Source organism: Electrona antarctica (genome assembly GCF_951216825.1).
Source record: "Electrona antarctica genome assembly, chromosome: 15".
Classification (NCBI taxonomy): domain Eukaryota; kingdom Metazoa; phylum Chordata; class Actinopteri; order Myctophiformes; family Myctophidae; genus Electrona; species Electrona antarctica.
In genome coordinates this window covers 20,038,814-20,055,668 of record NC_136796.1, presented here as the reverse complement: position 1 = coordinate 20,055,668, position 16,855 = coordinate 20,038,814, and the positions used below count along the sequence as shown (strand labels likewise).

The 16,855-nt window shown below is 40.8% G+C and overlaps 3 protein-coding genes across 3 annotated transcripts in view; 2 read left to right on the top strand and 1 right to left on the bottom strand.

Annotated features, from left to right (window-relative positions):
* The window catches only part of pag1 (phosphoprotein membrane anchor with glycosphingolipid microdomains 1), a 101,275-nt gene extending 97,107 nt beyond the window's left edge, over nt 1-4,168 (bottom strand). Inside the window, exon 1 of the mRNA XM_079522662.1 lies at nt 4,041-4,168. The gene's annotated coding sequence lies outside the window, so the exon portion shown is untranslated. The remainder of the gene's footprint in view (nt 1-4,040) is intronic.
* Nucleotides 3,615-8,194, top strand: mrpl53 (mitochondrial ribosomal protein L53). Its single transcript, XM_079522665.1, has 3 exons — nt 3,615-3,754; nt 5,919-6,031; nt 7,989-8,194. The coding sequence occupies exons 1-3, from the start codon at nt 3,660-3,662 to the stop codon at nt 8,099-8,101; spliced, it is 321 nt and encodes a 106-aa protein (XP_079378791.1). The 5' UTR covers nt 3,615-3,659; the 3' UTR covers nt 8,102-8,194.
* A 2,789-nt stretch (nt 8,195-10,983) lies between these two features.
* fabp4a (fatty acid binding protein 4a) lies at nt 10,984-14,593 on the top strand. Its single transcript, XM_079522562.1, has 4 exons — nt 10,984-11,134; nt 12,103-12,278; nt 13,434-13,535; nt 14,338-14,593. The coding sequence occupies exons 1-4, from the start codon at nt 11,062-11,064 to the stop codon at nt 14,386-14,388; spliced, it is 402 nt and encodes a 133-aa protein (XP_079378688.1). The 5' UTR covers nt 10,984-11,061; the 3' UTR covers nt 14,389-14,593.
* The last annotated feature ends 2,262 nt before the right edge of the window (nt 14,594-16,855 follow it).

The window sequence follows — 16,855 nt, the reverse complement described above, 5'->3', positions numbered from 1 at the left end:
ACACACACACACAGTATCAACACTACACCCCAAACCAAACCAACGCCCTTTGAAATGGAAAAAAAAGAAAAAAGGAAGACAAACACCACGTCACAAGTTATTTATTATTATTTCATCCCTTTGATGAGTGGGCAAGAACCAAGCCAAAAAAAAGGGGAAAAAAAGTCCCGGGGACAATAGCCAGTACTCGTCGGCCGAGCTAAGCGCGGAGCGAAAAAAAGACCTTGAGTTAATAAATGGGTTTCCTGCCTGTGCTCCATTACATGGCCGGTGAATGAGTGATTCAGCAAGGCAGAATATTTTTAGACCAGTGAGTGGTCAAACGTTAGCCTTGACCTGCTTCTCTTAGGGGTCAGCGGGCCCCTCCAGAGGGTTGCAGGGGCATTGTTTCCAGAGGCCCCTCTCTCTCCTCGCTGCAGTCTGGATCCAGGACAATAATACTGGAGCACTTGCTAATTGTGTGCAATGAATGGAGCACACAATAATGTCCAGACGGAGTGATAAGCACATGAAGGCGAGTGTTGAATGGGCAAAAATAGACAATCTACAGATTATTTGCAGCAGAGATTTGGTGTGGAAGGAAACAGTGTACAGAAGTAGTGTTTAATAAGTTCTAAAAGTGTTACACACGTGTGCAGTGGTGGTATCAAGTATCACTTGAGTACTGTACTCGAACCCCATTTACTTTGCAGATTTAAATTACTAGAGGTTCGGGAACTGTGTCCTTTTTATGTCCATACAATACATGGAGATATCTGTAGGCCTATCTGTCAGTCCTTGTCAGATCTGTGTCTCTGGATAACCATATGTCTGTATCTGTCGGTTCTTGGCCCCTTTATGCTTATTGATATCTTTAGTTACAAGTTACTTTGTAGAAATAATATTAAAAAATCAGCCCCGTCTGAACTGAGCCATGCAACTATTCTTTCTCTGTGCGTGCGTGCGTGCGTGCGTGCGTGCGTGCGTGCGTGCGTGCGTACGTGCATGTGTGTCAATCAGGAGTCAAGCACAGTTGTTCCTGAGGGTTGTAGTGACCCTTCCAAACCCTGTCAGCATGCTGCATGCAGGGGTCAAAGGTCCTACTCTAAACACCCATAGGGACAGACAGACGGACACAGGGAGGAGGGACAAAGGACTTACTCTAAACGGACAGATGGACACAGGGACACACATGGTCATGTAAAGAATCAAAACATGTCTTGAGACAGTGATAAAAAATGATGGTTAATCTATCAGCACAGTCATAAAAATCACCCATCAAGCAACATTAAACTGTCTTGGCCAAAGCCAAGCATTCCGCAAGGGGGGGAAAAGGGTCAGACTAGGTTATTGTACCGACCCTTCCGGTTACCAGGCCGTACAGGCTGGGGCGTCCTCCCGGAGGGGCTCCTCACTGGCAGAGGAGTGAACAGCATGCAGTGACAACACACAGATGTGTGTGGGGAGGAATTCATTGACAACTAACAACTAAATTGGGGAGAAAAAGGGGTAAAAGAAAACAACCCCAAAGAATTGTAGTTTTGTGCGTTTGCGTGTGTGCATGCGTGCATGTCAAAGTACAAGTTTGTGTATGTCTAGTGCTGATGGTGTAGAAAAGAAAGGAAATGTTTGTGTCTATATTTAGACCCTGTGGTCCTGTACTGTGAAAGCATGCCAGGCTGTGATGTTGTTCATATGAAGCCCAACAACACAGCCTGTATTGTTGTCAGTGGTAGACCGAGTACGAGTACTTCACCACCGCAGTACATGAGTAAAAGTATAGATACTCCTGGTTACATTTGCTCACTTACATTTATACTTGAGCAAGTACTGGAGTACTATTCCAAATTCATGCTTTTAAAAATACTTAAGTATTAAAAAGTACAAATAAAGGATGGAGTAAAAGTACAATATTTGTACAATATTTGTCTTTGAAATGTAGTGGAGTGAAAGTCACAGCTGGATGTTGTGCGGTGGCTTCATGTTAGGACGAGGGTCTAAGTTTAGGGCACTAGACGGGCGTGGCGACCTCAGAACTTTTGTTCTCCGGCGCTACTAAAAATATCTCACTAATACTGGCCACAGGTCACAAACAGCTGAAAAAGGGTTTGTGTAATATATCATCAGTTGTGTGCTGGATACTGTATTGAGAATATTTCTCCACCCGTTTTATTTTATTTTACCAACAACAATACCACATTATATTTAGAAATTACACATTTAGATTGTATGTCAAAGTTAGTTACAATGAACAATGTAATGATACAGGATATAATGTTAATAACTATAAGCAACTAATAATAGAACTGCAGGCCAGTGGCATTCAAAGTGGTTGTCCCTTTGGGGCCCGACAGGGGGCCCCAAATGGGGCTGGTTGGATGGAGAGGAAAATGAAAAACGAAAAAACAGACACACAAATGAATGTGAGCATGCATGTCATTATTTTCATAATAATGAAAATAGTTAAACTATCCAATCTACACACTCATCTCTCCATTCCATTCTTCCCCTTCAAGCTCACAACGCATCATACTGCAGCGTGCTGTGACTCTGAGCTTGTAGATCAGATATTTTCACTAGACCCTTGGCATGGAAACATTGGGGAACACCTGCTTTAAGTTTAGGCTACTCTGTTGTCTTTCCAAAGGTAGTCGAGTACAATCACTTCATCAAACATTTACTTAAATATACATTTTATCACACACACAGTACACACAGTACACACACACACACACACACACACACACACACACACACACACACACACACACACACACACACACACACACACACACACACACACACACACACACACACACACACACACACACACACACACCTTCCATATGTTATGCACATCCTTCCCCACCAGTCCTTCCTCTTCGATGTCTCCCTTTTGACTGATACCTGTGCATTAAACAGGCCCGAAAATGAAGGCCCGGCCCTACCTGGGCCCTCATCAAACCCTGTACACTCAAGACACTGCCCCCGCTGCCACCCTTAGATCTCCATATATGGAGCTGACTTGTTCTGATATTCCATATGTTGATCTGACCTCATCAAACCCTGTACACTCAAGACATGCTCCATATATGGCCAGACCTCAAAGCGCCAGCCCAGCAGTCTGCCATCACCCAGGCGGATGCGTCCACACGACCTCAGGGCGTCTTGTACTGGTTTCATAATGTAGGCCTACTTATTGGACTATTCCTAGAAATGTAGTGTCAAAAGTCAAAAGTCCAATATTTGCCTTTGAAATGTAGTGCAGTAAAAGTATATAAAAAATACAAATACTATTGACTACTAAAAATGTACTCAAGTAAATGTAGACCTACTTAGTTTACAGTCCACCACTGTATACTGTTACTATGTTGTACTTCATTCTAATGAATATCTGGCATATCTGACCTGCCCCACAGTACCCATATCAGGAACATTTCATTAATTACTATTATACTAGAGGATGTTCACTTCTTTACACCTGTGTAAGCCTGTGGTGTGAATGTGATTCTGCCAATAAAACTGATTCTGCAAGTGATGTACTGAGTGATCATATGCAATCCACTGGCGCCCTCTTGCGGCACACAATGATAAGTGGCCCTGGAGACAGGATCCCATAGCCATGGACGGCCGCGCTATGGGATAGTAGTGGGGAGTTGAAAGGTTACTGTGGAAGCATCATGGCGGCTGTGAAACACTCCCTTGTGGTGCTGAAGACTGTGAAGAAAATAGTAGTTCAGTTCTGTCCGTTTGAGTCTAATGCCAAATCCACAAGGTGAGGAACGTGTGTGTGTGTGTGACAGAGAGGGGGAGAGACTGACTGTGTGACCCTGTGAATGAATGACATTAATCTATCTAGGCCTACTGTACAATGCATATATCTCGCAATGCATTTGTGAGTTATTTTCTTGTATTGTGTTCCTACCATCTTCTGTTGTTAATATTTATAGGCTAAACGTCTGACTATAACAGCCCAATTTACAGTTTGGAATTAACGTTCAGCCTAATATTACATTTCAATTGCATGTATCCATCATCCATGTAGCCTACGTTGTACTCACCCAATGATGCACTTCTGCGACTTGGGGTCATCCATATTGCCCTCTATCTCTATCCATATCCATAAGAATGGTTATGGCAGAAAACATTGTGGGGAACGCAATTGAATGGCAGGTGCATTAGGGTCTCCTTATATATACTCTATGATTAGGGTTGGTGAGGGGGGTAATTAATGACACCTGTCTATTGTGTGCTACAAACGGAGCGTGTCTGTCTGTCGGTCTGTGTGTGTCTCTCTCTCTCTCTCTCTCTCTCTCTCTCTCTTGTTGGGTAAGCATGTGTATCGCACTGGGAATAAAATGCATGGGCACTATGTCAGTGAGTGCACATGCAGTCATGCACAGAATTTGATAGAGTAAGCTAGTTTTTGTAGTGCTAATTGTATTCTTGCAGTAATGCTGCTATTTCCACTGATGTTCTGTTCTCTATTGCATTAATTGTCACATCAGGCTTTTGTTATTTTGCCATGTAATTTTGCCATGCCTAAATTTCGATTGTCACAATTAGGCTATTACATAACATAATTGCCTCATCAGAATTTTTTGAGATAATCACAATTATTATGCATAATCGACTAACAACATAATAATTGAAAAACAAAATCCCCAAATTGAGAAATAGCCACTACTATACTCAACAGTGATCGATGCGATATGTTGTGTACAAAATTATGAATGACAATTATGTCATGATTAATTTATTCTGCCCTGTGCATTGTTTGTTTACCAAGCCTAAAAGGCAAACAGAACTGTAATGTGTATTCTTATGTTCCAATGTTCAATGTCAAAATCAATTAAATTGTTAAACGCAATTATTTGTGTGACAATTAATAGTCAAGTAACATTTCATGATCGTACATAGGACCTGCATACTGAGCTGTTTGTAATCAACATTAATTTAATAGCTTTTTCTAAATGTTATTTGATTGATAAATAACAATGAGCAATAAGGTGTAGGACTAGATTCGTTTTAAACTTCATATTATTAACTTTTTTAGCACTCATAGGTGGTCTTTACACGAGAACGGTGTTCATAGAAAACGGCTAAATAAAGTATCGTTTGCTGGTGTCCCTTTAGACGAGAATGGTGTTTTCAGGTGGTGAAAACGCAACAAAGTGAAACCACCTTCCAGAGTGGAAATCTTTGAGAACGCCGTTTTATCCCTTCTCCATGTAAACAGGCAAAACGGTGAATCCGCAAAACTTATGACATCATGGCTCACAGCGCATATGTTTATTACATTGATGCAGAGCCATATATGATATAATGGAGTTCCTGAACAAGCCCCCCTCCTCGCCTACAAAGCACTGCTCATCAGCGATGGTGAATCTAAAACCATGATGTAAATAAAAAGCCTTGTGATAGGCGGCAGCAGTGTTTATGTAGCCTAATGTATTATAAAATATATAACCATCCCGTGGTGCGCTCTGCCTGCATGGTCTGGGCTGCGGCCACAACCACGTTGTGTTCTGGAATCATTCAAAACCCCAATAGGGTTGCGTGAAGGGGTTCTTCTTCTTGTACATGGGTGACTGGTCTATTTGGCAGCCCGTTACCGCCACCTAGCGACATTATAGCGTTTGTTCTCATGTAAAGGGTCAATAAAAATTGAGAACGCAACAGGACTTTGCCGTTTTATCTGGAGATGGTCGGCGTGTAAAAGAGGCATTAGAGTATGGGGGTCGGCCGGCCAATTAGGCCTACAGATAATTTTAGGGGGTCCTTGACATGAAATAGTCTGAGTGAGAACCACTGATATAGAAACTTAGGTTTTTCAGAAAACTGTCATGATTTAGAACGCATTTGTTAGAATCATGATCTCAGGTCTCAATGGGTTTTAAATAAAGTAAGTAATTGTGTCCATGTCTTCTCTGGCCCAGGGAGTTCCTGGTCATGGTGGGCTCAGAGAGGGCCAGGTCCACCAACATGAACTGTGTGGTGACCACGCTGGTGAAACACAACAAGTCAGAGCCTCTAGTCGACATCACATACGGTAAGTACTGCTGTTTTGGCTCTTTTTCCCCCCAAAAGTTCTTTAACCCATTCTAGTCTTCTGAATCCTAACAGTTTTAGTTTTCTGAAAAACATACGTTGCTGTATCAGTGGTGCTAAAAACAATTCATGTCAAGGACCCCCAAAATTATATGTACTTGGCCACAAACGGCCATCTCAAAATAGTTTGTTCCAGGATTATTTATTTGCTATATTTGTTCCCCAGAAGCAAAGATTGTTAGTTAAACATGTTAAAGATATATCCAAATATTTGCACAAATATTCAAGACATTTCAAAAATTGTAGATCTACAGACTCGGAGTGCAGCACGAAGTGAGCCTGTATATCTGCTATTTTTTTGAATAGCCAGAGTATAAAATAATGCTTATTATCTCAAATCTAAAATTACACAGATTTGTTTTCTTTTTTCGTTAAAAGATTAAAGCTCTCTATTCTGATAGTAATCACTGCTATAGAGTGTTAGGTCAGTAACAGGGGTTTCCCATTCATCAGCTTCAATTTGTATAGTGTTCATTTCTTTGTATTTTAAGTGCTGGTGAGAGACCCCAGTTACTGAACAAACACAATGTCGCAACGATTACTAATATGGTACTATGTTTCGTTACTATGGGAAATATAGAGCCATTTAACAACACCCATCCATGTAAACATCACACAGGTCTTCATCCTCTGCTGGACGTCCTCCAACCTCTTCACACAGAGATGTGTGTTTAATGAGTTGTGTGGATCAGTCCAGGCTGCTAAAACATGCATGTTAATGGGTTGTTCCAACTTCCAACACGCCCTTAAGATCTACTCCCAACTCAAGATAAATGTCCCATCTGCTGCATGCTCTCCATCTGACTGATTACTGTTAGGAGAGTATTGAATTTGGCAAAAAGCCACAGGATAATTTAGTGTGCGTGCATTAAGTGCAGTAACTGACCTCACACACACAGTGTGTGTGAGGTCAGTTACTGCACTTAAGTATACAGAGAACATCTCTGATGGAAGACAAGATCTCGTGTTAATGTATGTAAATAAAATATGATCGTGTCATAAACTAAAACTAGTAGGATAAATAATGGCACCATCATTCTAACATCATGAAGATGAATACAAAAATAGGAATTTAAAAAATTCCAAAAAGGTAGCACATCCAAAAATTAAACAAACGGCGGACAAAGTACTCACACCAAAAAGGAACGCTTACGCGTTCCGGCTATGCAGCCTTCATCAGAGCATGGAAGATGAACTTGCATTGAAAGTAGGCACACTGCAAAGTAAATCCTACCATTATCACTAGTGTTATGTGCGGCAGCGATATAACTACAGTATGTGATAGCGTTGCTATTGCGTAGAAACCTTGTATCTCTGTATTTCAACTTTTAATGTTTTTTGATTCTTGTAAGTTAGACCCTTAAAGTCAGCCATACCTACATGACCAAAACAACGAAATGCCGGACCCAGAGTCCTACTTCGTCATACCTACAGTACAGCAGTGGTTTTAAACCCTTATATCAAGGTCCATTATTTATTCTGCATTTGAGCCATGGACCACCATTTGATGAGATTTGATCAGACCCAAAACTTAGAAGAATATGTTGTTATCGTAGTCCATGCTGTGTGGATATGGTACCATTGGATAACAGGCAAATGTTGATCAAAATAACAATTCTTCTACATTATCTAATTGTGTAGAGTTATTGTAAATCAGGTAATGCAGGTCTTTAACAATAATTTAACTCTTGAGAGCATAACACTAATTGGTTTCATGTTACACTCTCAAGATCTATAAGGACACTCAAGATCTATAAGGGACCATTTGGTTACCAACCATCAATTAGCTGGGGACCACCTGGAACCCCCCCAAGGACCACTGGTTGAGAACCACTGTACTACAGTGTCACACAAAATGCATGCATTGATATTTGTGTTTGTTTGTGTGTTTTCTCTAGTGGACGGAGATAGACTGCTGATGAATAGTGCAAAGCTCACCTGTAGTGAGATGTTCAAGGCCTTCCACTCCCGCTGCGAGGCCAAAGACCCACATGCCAAAGTCAAAAAATAATATCAACATTCATGGATATCTTTCTCTGTGTATACTGTATGTATAGATGTTTTATAATAAAAATTGCTTTAAAATAAATGTGCTGTACGCCTACTGGTTGTGGTGGGAATTTTCTTTAAAGGAGTGTAAAAGAAGCGTGTATTTTATTTTCGTTAAACATTTGATTTTATTGTTAAAAGCCTGCAGCTTTATATTCGGATAGTAATCACTGCTCATGTATTGTTTTGTTTCATCGCTTCCAATTCTACTGTTTATCCTGTAGCCTATCCTGCCTGAGTTTCCTCTCCTGAGTGGATGAAAGTGCTGGAGAGACAGGCAGACCCCTGTTACTGAACACTATAGCAATGATTACTATCAGAATGTAGGTCATTAACACTCATTTTAACAAACTTATCGCTTAACATTTATTTAGCGATGAATCCTTTTGTCCAGAATTCACATTTTTTACACTCGAGTAACAATTCTCCTGAGGATTTTACGGTTGTAGATTGGGGTCCTAGAGATAAGACGTATCAAATGAGGGCTGGTGGTCTAATATGCATATCAAAAATATGCATTAGAAGAAATAAAATGTCAAATACTGGAAACCCCAATTGACACTGTAAAACCATATCTCCATTTAACTCAAGAGTCCACAAAATGGAACCAAATGGACCATTTGGTTCCATTTTGTGCACTCTCAGAGTCACAGACCCGTAAACGATTCCATTGGGACAGCTGGAATCCCAGGGACGCAGCGCTGCGATCCAGTGAATTAAAATGCTTGGTTTTATGTGACGGTTTGTATGGTGAGCCCGGGTCATTGTCTCCCCTGATGAAAAACGCAGATCATTCCAGCATGTCAGAGAGGCCGTTAGGCAAGCATCAACCTCTCACACACTGGGCCTACATGTCATTTGGCACAAACCTGTTGATGGAACTCTTCAAAAAAAATAACCTTTTACCCATTGAGGCCATCGGAATAGTCGAGTGTGGTTCCCATAGTCTGAGGAGTAGTAGTGGAAAGTAATTAAGTACATTTACTCAAGTGCTCTTGAGTCTTGAGTACAGTTTTGAGGTTAACTTTTACTTGGGTATTTCCATTATTGTTTGTCTCAGATGCAAATATTATTATTTGACAGCTTTAGTTAGTAGTTACTTTGCAGATTTAGGCTATTAATACATAACATGCATTAAGTGATAAATGAGGAATTTATTATAGGTTAATCTATCCAGCTGCACGTGACAAGTCATTAAAATCAGCACCTTTACCAGCTGGAATTAAAGTGATGGACAGATTACTACATTACTTATTACAATACAATAAATAATATGACTGAAATGGACTTTTCTGCACGAGTAGGCTACTTTTATGTACTTTATACCTTTGTACTTTACTCAAGTAACTGCATGCATGCCTTTGACTTGTGATTGATCGATTGATTGAAGTTTGCAGAATTACAGTACATTTCAAGCACAACTCAATACAAAAACTCAACTGTGAGTGGACGACCCAATAAAGCATTACACTTGTTTACAAGAGGGTCCACCTTGTTCAATTCATCAGAGACGTACAAATATACACTTCTATAGCCAAAAACAGGAAATCATCATAGAGGGGATAATAAAGGAAAAAAAACATACAGTGAGGGGAGTGGGTGGGGGATTCCGATTTTACGGGGGCCAGTTTTGAATTGCAGCCATCTGTACGTGCACTTTGAGAGCGGTTTTGAAGGAGTCAAGGGATTCGCATGTCTTAATGACTGTTGGTAGGGCGTTCCACATTTTGGTGGCATAGGAGCGAAATTAATTTAGTCCCTTGTTTGTGCCGAATCTGGGTTGCACATGGTTTGTTGAACTCCCTCTGGTGTTGTGGGTGTGGACTTTGTTGACATTAAGGAAGTATTTAGACAGGTACATGGGTATCTTGGTGGTGTATCGAATCTTGTGGACCAGACCCATTGCAAGATGATTTACTCTGTCGTCAACCCTAAGCCATTCTAGCCTGTCAAAGTGGGCAGGGGTGAGGTGGGTCCGTCGGAGTGAGGCCAAGTAGTAGCCTGACCAGTTTGTTTTGGGAAGTCTGGAGCCTTGTTTTAAGGGCATTTGAGGTGCTGTGGTACCAAGAGGTGCATGCATTGTCGAAGAAACCTTGTACGGGGGCTCCTGTTAGGGTCTTCAAGGTGTTTTTGTTGACCAGTGAGGAGATCCTGTATAGGAATCTTGTTCTTTGGTTGACTTTTTTGATTACGTTTGTGGCCATTTTATCACCGGAAGGATTTGCCTCCAGGATGGAACCTAGGTAGATAATTTCATCTTTTCGTGTGATAATATTGTCACCCACTCTATCCACTCAAGCCATCTGCCTTGTTGAGATTACCATTTGATCCAAAGAGAATGGATTCAGTTTTTCCCAGGTGTAAAGATAGTTTGTTATCAGCGAGCCAGGTGCAGATTCTACCGAGTTCCGAGCTGAGGGCCTTTTCAACCTGCAGTTTGTTCCTGACTGTCCGAGACCAGCAGTGCTGAGTCATCTGCGAACAGGAACAAGTTGCAGTCACAAGCTGATGTCATGTCATTTACTCTGTTGTAACAGAGTATTTCTACATTGTGTCTATTAGCCTATTAGTACTTCTTTTACTTCTTTTACTTAAGTCAAGGATCTGAGTGGCTTACTTTTCTCCCACCACTGCCAGATCCCAGAGGACGTTCGTTGCTATGTTTCCTTAACAACCAAGGACCCAATCACAGTGCGAGCGTGCGCTCCCCCGGGCTATGGGATTCCAGGTCCTCCCCAGCCAGAGGATGCAGTGACGTTCCGGGCTGTGATTGGTCCGCCGCGCGGTGCGCCTGTGGGGCAGACGGCTTTTAAGGCAGCGCGTGGAGCTGAGTGTGGAGTGAATGTGAGTGGAATCCTCATCTCTCGGACCTAGAACGCTAATTAACATTATCATAAACTTGATAAACGGAGCGCTGCAAAGATGGTGGAACAGTTTGTTGGGACGTGGAAGATGATTTCCAGCGAGAACTTTGACGACTACATGAAAGCCATCGGTAGGACCCTGAAATAATATTATAGGCTACACAAAAATTAAATCAAATAAAAAAGTTGGAAGAAGAAGGGAAAAAAGGGGAAATCTCACTTTTGGATTCCCGGTGCGGAAAAAGGAAATAGTTATCTTGGATAAAATACCCTATTCGAGAAAAATCGGAAGAGAAAATGTCTTGGATGATTAAAACTGATTTAATATTTAAAACGTACATTTAGTATAAAGAATAACCTCAAGTATTTTGGGAATAGATCCTAGATTAATTTCACTTTTTTTTAATAGCCTACCGTTACGCATTTTACGCATGCACAATCTCATGCATTAATGTATGAATTTCATGCAATTAACTCTAATGTACAACTGGACAAATCTGGAACCAAATGGAAATGTTGTTCTAATTGTAGGCTACACACTCAAGAGTTACATTAACAGGACTTTTATCAAATGCAGCAAAACGTTTGTGCAGGTGGCACAGGTTATTGCATTTTTCACATTTTAATTTTTTTACTTTATGTAATGTTTACAATTTCAGTTAGTTTTCAGTCTTTAGTTTCATTTTTATTTAGGTTTTATGATGATGACAAAATCTTAGTTTTAGCTAGTCTAGATTGTATTATTTTTATTTTTGTAATATGGGGTAGTCTTTGGTGGGCAAGTTGCAAAAGCTGAGGAAAGATTGTGAAAGTAGCAAGCTGCATTGTGAGCTTGTAGACTATTTTAGGTTATTTTCACTATTCCTAGAAGAATATTGCCATTGGGTATACTGACAGAAACTAAGGATATTTATTATTATTATATTATATTATTTTCTCTTTGGTTTTAGTTATAGTTTTATAAACACGTTTCAGTCAGTCAGTTATGTTTTTTTTTTTTTTTTAAGCCAGCAGTAACCCTGGCAGGTGGTCAATATAGTAGCCCTGGCCGGTGGTCTCTCTCGTGTACTAAGTTTTGACCCCCCCCACCCCCCTGCAGGTGTGGGCTTCACCACCAGGCAGGTGGGCAACCGCACCAAGCCCAACCTCATCGTGTCCGTTGACGAGCAGGGCAACATCTGCATGAAGTCCCAGAGCACCTTCAAGACCACCGAGATCAAGTTCAAGCTCAACGAGCCCTTTGAGGAGACCACCGCCGACGACAGGAAAACCAGGGTGGGTTACCTAAGTAGGCCACATGATTCGCTCAAAGTATTGTAGCCTAACCCCAATCATATCTGAGGCCTGGGAGAAGTATCAGATTTTGTTTTTGTTTTTTAGCCTACTTTAAGCCAGTTAAAAGTAAGTAAGCTAAAAAATAGCAAAGCCTACAACAATGTAGAAATACTCTACAAGTAAAACTCCTGTATTCCAAAGTTTAAGCGACCATATAGATATCATAATGGTAAGGTTCAGTGGTGTAAAATGATTAAGTACATTTACTTAAGTAAAAGTGCTGTATTCAAAATGTTGCTTGAGTAAAGGTACAAAAGTATTGGAATCAAAATATACTATATGGTCTCTCCGTTTCAGTGGTGAAAAGTAACCTATAGTACATTTACTCAAGTACTGTACTTTAGTAAAATTGTAAGGTACTTTTACATTACTTTCAGTGCTTTATACTTCTACTCATCCACAGAGGAAAACTGTACTTTTCTAGTTATTGGAAAACTTTACTTTGTATATTTAGATTATTACAAAAACATAAACATTAATCAATTTAGTCCTATATTATAATGTATCTCCATGCTGATCTGCAGGCTCACACCATGTTGTAACGTTAACAAGTTGTGAGCTTTTAGATCTGCTATTTTTTATTTTAACAAGTTTGACACACTTTGTAAAATGTCAGTACTTTTACTTTTGTACTGTGAATATACTTTGATGCCAGTACCTGATGCCTGAATGCAGGCTTTTACTTGTATCTGAGTACTTCTTCTCCACATCTCAGGTTTATGAATTATCATGGTAATTATTCATCATATGTTCTCTATATCATTGGTTCTCAAAGTGGGGTCCGGGGACACCCAGGGGTCCTTGAGGGGGTTCCCGGATGGTCCCCAGCTAAATGATAGTTAGGAACCAAATGGACCCTTGTCCCTTATGGGACTGTAACCATTTTTACACTCTCAGAGTTAAATTAACATTGATTTTGCAATATAAATTGGGGTCCCAGAGATAGAAATGCCTGCTAAAGCCGTTAACATCTTCTCTAATGGGGGTCTCTGGCATATCTTTTTCAAATGGGGGTCCGTGGGCTAATAAGTGTCAATTTGGGGGTCCTTGACATGAAAAGGTTTAAGAACCAATGCTCTTTGTCCTCTCCTCCAGACTGTGTTCACGATGGACAACGGCAAGATGATTCAGACACAGAGCTGGGACGGCAAAGAGACCAACATAGAGAGGGTGGTGACAGATGGAAAGCTGATAGCGGTGAGTACTATGTGGAATGTAATTCCATCATTTACAAATGGATGGCTAGCAAACACTAGGGAATGTCACTTTGTTGGGAAAAACACATTTCCATATTGATCTTGAGTGCTGGGGTTATTGATCGATTATTGATTGATTTGATATGTGACTGTTTGATTGTGAGATGTGCAAATGTATAGCAGGGTTCACCTTTTGTTTTAGTTTTTTTTAGTAATACAATGTTATTTTGTCCAATCTTTTGTACAACTTTTTGTATGGTAAAGCTAAATACAATATAACTTATAGAATTGTGGTGGTCTAGGTTGGACACGACCTTTGACGCAATCCTTGTTTCGATTCAATTTCACCCCAGAGCAAGCAGACAGGATAATAGCTCAGTGGCAAAACAAAACAAAACAACAACAAATTTCAGCACTTTCAGAAATCCAGGGTAGAACATTAAAAAAAGAAAAAAAAAGAAAAACACAATTGTAAGCCAAATTGATTAAAAAAAGTCTCTATCTCTGTCTCTTTGCTGCCATCTGTTTCAATTGAATATTTTCCAATTTCGAAATGCTTTATCGGCATGATCAAAGCATCCATATAACATACAACAAGTCATACCAATACGTATATACAAGGGAGACAACAAAGTGAACAACACACATGCTAACAATAATGTTTCTCTCTCTCTCTCTCTCTCTCTCTCTCGCTCTCTCTCCCCCTCTCTCTCTCTCTCTCTCTCTCTCTCTCTCTCTCTCTCTCTCTCCCCCTCTCTCTCTCTCTCTCTCTCTCTCTCTCTCTCTCTCTCTCCGCCTCACAGAGATGCATGATGGGTGACGTGGTGGCGGTGAGGACATACGTGAAGGAGTGAAGTGGCGGTCCGGTCCCCGTGACGTCGCTGGACGCCAAGGGCTCAGTTCAATGAGCGTAAAGTGACAGCGTGCTTCCCATGCCTTTATTCTTTTATTATTATCTTCATTGTGTTTCTAACGCCCCTTGTCCTACACACCATCCATTCTGTCCCTAGAGCATTTGTTGTGGTGATTTGAATAAAAAAATTAAAAAAATGCATTGCATGTCTGGATTTATGTTTTTTTTGGGGGGATTTATGACTGTTTAATTGATTTCACACTTTATTAATATAGGTTTGTTGTGGTCCATTGCACTCAATTCATCAGCGTCTAACTTTTAGCGAACCATTCCGGTTTTTAACCATTTAAACCGCTCAATTCCTAGAAAAACGGACTTGGATCACCTTTTCACAAATGTCTTCTCAAGTCTCTTCACCAGAAATAGTCGATATACAAGCTATAACAAAAAATATCCACAAGCTATAAAAAATTTAAAAATAGCCGATCTAGACCTACGAATATGGATGCTGGGTTATCCAAGTGGTTAAGGGCAACCAAGCACCATAAAGATAGGCTATTGTTTCTAACTGAAGTCGACTCCACAGCAGTGTTGATTTCGTTCGACTAAAACTAAGACGAAAAATGTTCGTCGACTACTTTTTTTCACTGACGAAAACTAAATGGAAACTAAATAAAAACTAAGCTATGATGACTAAAACTATGACTAAATATACTGACAATTTCGTCAACAATATAAAAACTACACTAAAATGTTAGGAAGGGACTGCTATAGTGGACAAGAGATTCATTTCAAGTCATTTTACAATAATTGGTTGCATGCTGAAAATAGCAGATCTACAAGCTCACAGCGCGTCGCAGTGCGATGCGTCGTGTTAGACTAACACTAAAACATTCCAGGTGACTAAAATGGGACTAAAACGAAATGAAAACTATTCAACAGACTATAACTAAAACTAAAATCAAAATGTTCTGGCAAAAACAACACTGCTCCACAGTTATAATGACAACAATGGTGAATGATGTAGGTATAGCTACTGTATATACCTTGGTGTTCAACCACTTTTCAGGCTTATGCACAGTTCAACCACTTTTTTGCTGCACCTATTTTAAGCTCACAATGCATTGTTTGTAGCTATTTTTGAAACACTTAGTTACAAAAATCTAGAACTGAAAAATTGGGGTCCCCCATGGCACATCCTTTTTACGGGGGTCCAGAAATCAATTTGGTGGGCCCCTTTAGCTTAATTCAAACATCCATTATTATTGCACATTCATGTTTTATGACGCAATCTGCATTTTCCAATATTGACGTATTGGAAGACAAATAGTTTCACATCAGGCTAGCAGAGCAAAACACTCCGTGTGCTCTGTGTACTAGACGGTTTGACTGGGGCTGGGCTCTCTTTGAGGAACGTGAGCGTGTTTTTCAGACGTTACTAACAGAACCATGTAGAGAGGTCAGTGAGGAAATGTTTAGGCGACTTGCCGCCCCCCCTCTGAGGACATCTCACATTTCTCATCTCACACGTAATCCTGCTGGCAGCCTGCCACACGCTGGAGAGCAAAACGCATTGTGTCCTCACCACCACCCCAAGACCCCCCCCGGCTTGGCGGCTTCTGGTTAAGTGTTCCAGTACGCCATGGCAGGAAGGACAGAGGAGGATACGACTGATTGGCCCTAATGACCAAAACAGCTATAGAGACGTGGAGCTGTGCGCCAATCGCCATTCACTTAGTTTGGACAGAGGGACAGTAGGTCAAAGGGACAGTGGGACAGTAGGTCAAAGGGACAGTGGGACAGTAGGCCAGAGGGACAGTGGGACAGAGAACAGTAGGTCAGAGGGACAGAGTGAGGGCTCTGTTTAACTTCAAGGACCCCATAACTCTTGAGAGCGTACAAATGGAACCAAATGGCACCCTGACGGCCCCCGGATCGAACATGAACCACGGCTCCAGTGTGTCAAATTAATAATTGTCACATGGTTTGATTAAAACAACGTTAACAGCAGGAGAGCTGCTTGTGGAACAATGCACATCCACTTCTCTCTACAGGGTAAACAAACCACTCAGCCAAAAGAAACAACAGCCTTTTCCTCAATAACGCAAAGGCACAGTGTGAACCTTTTGCAACTTCCAGCTCACAGATTACCACATTGACCCGGCTGTCCCTATTTTGGGGGCAAATGCTTTCAAAAAGTTTCAATTTTTTTCCCAAAAATGGCTTTGTGACAAAATTGTCACCACCAGGGCAAAGGAAGGACACGACACAGCGCTGCTCCTTGAGCAAGTGGCTTTAATGCGCCGAAGATCCAGGCAAACAGCCAGCAAACAAACAAACAAACAAACACAAAACATCAAGGAGTCCAAACATGAAATTAACCAGTTACAGTGTGACACTAACATCCAAAGTCCAAATGTATGGGGAAAAAAGTGTTACCAAGTGACAATATAATAAGGTACAAAGTA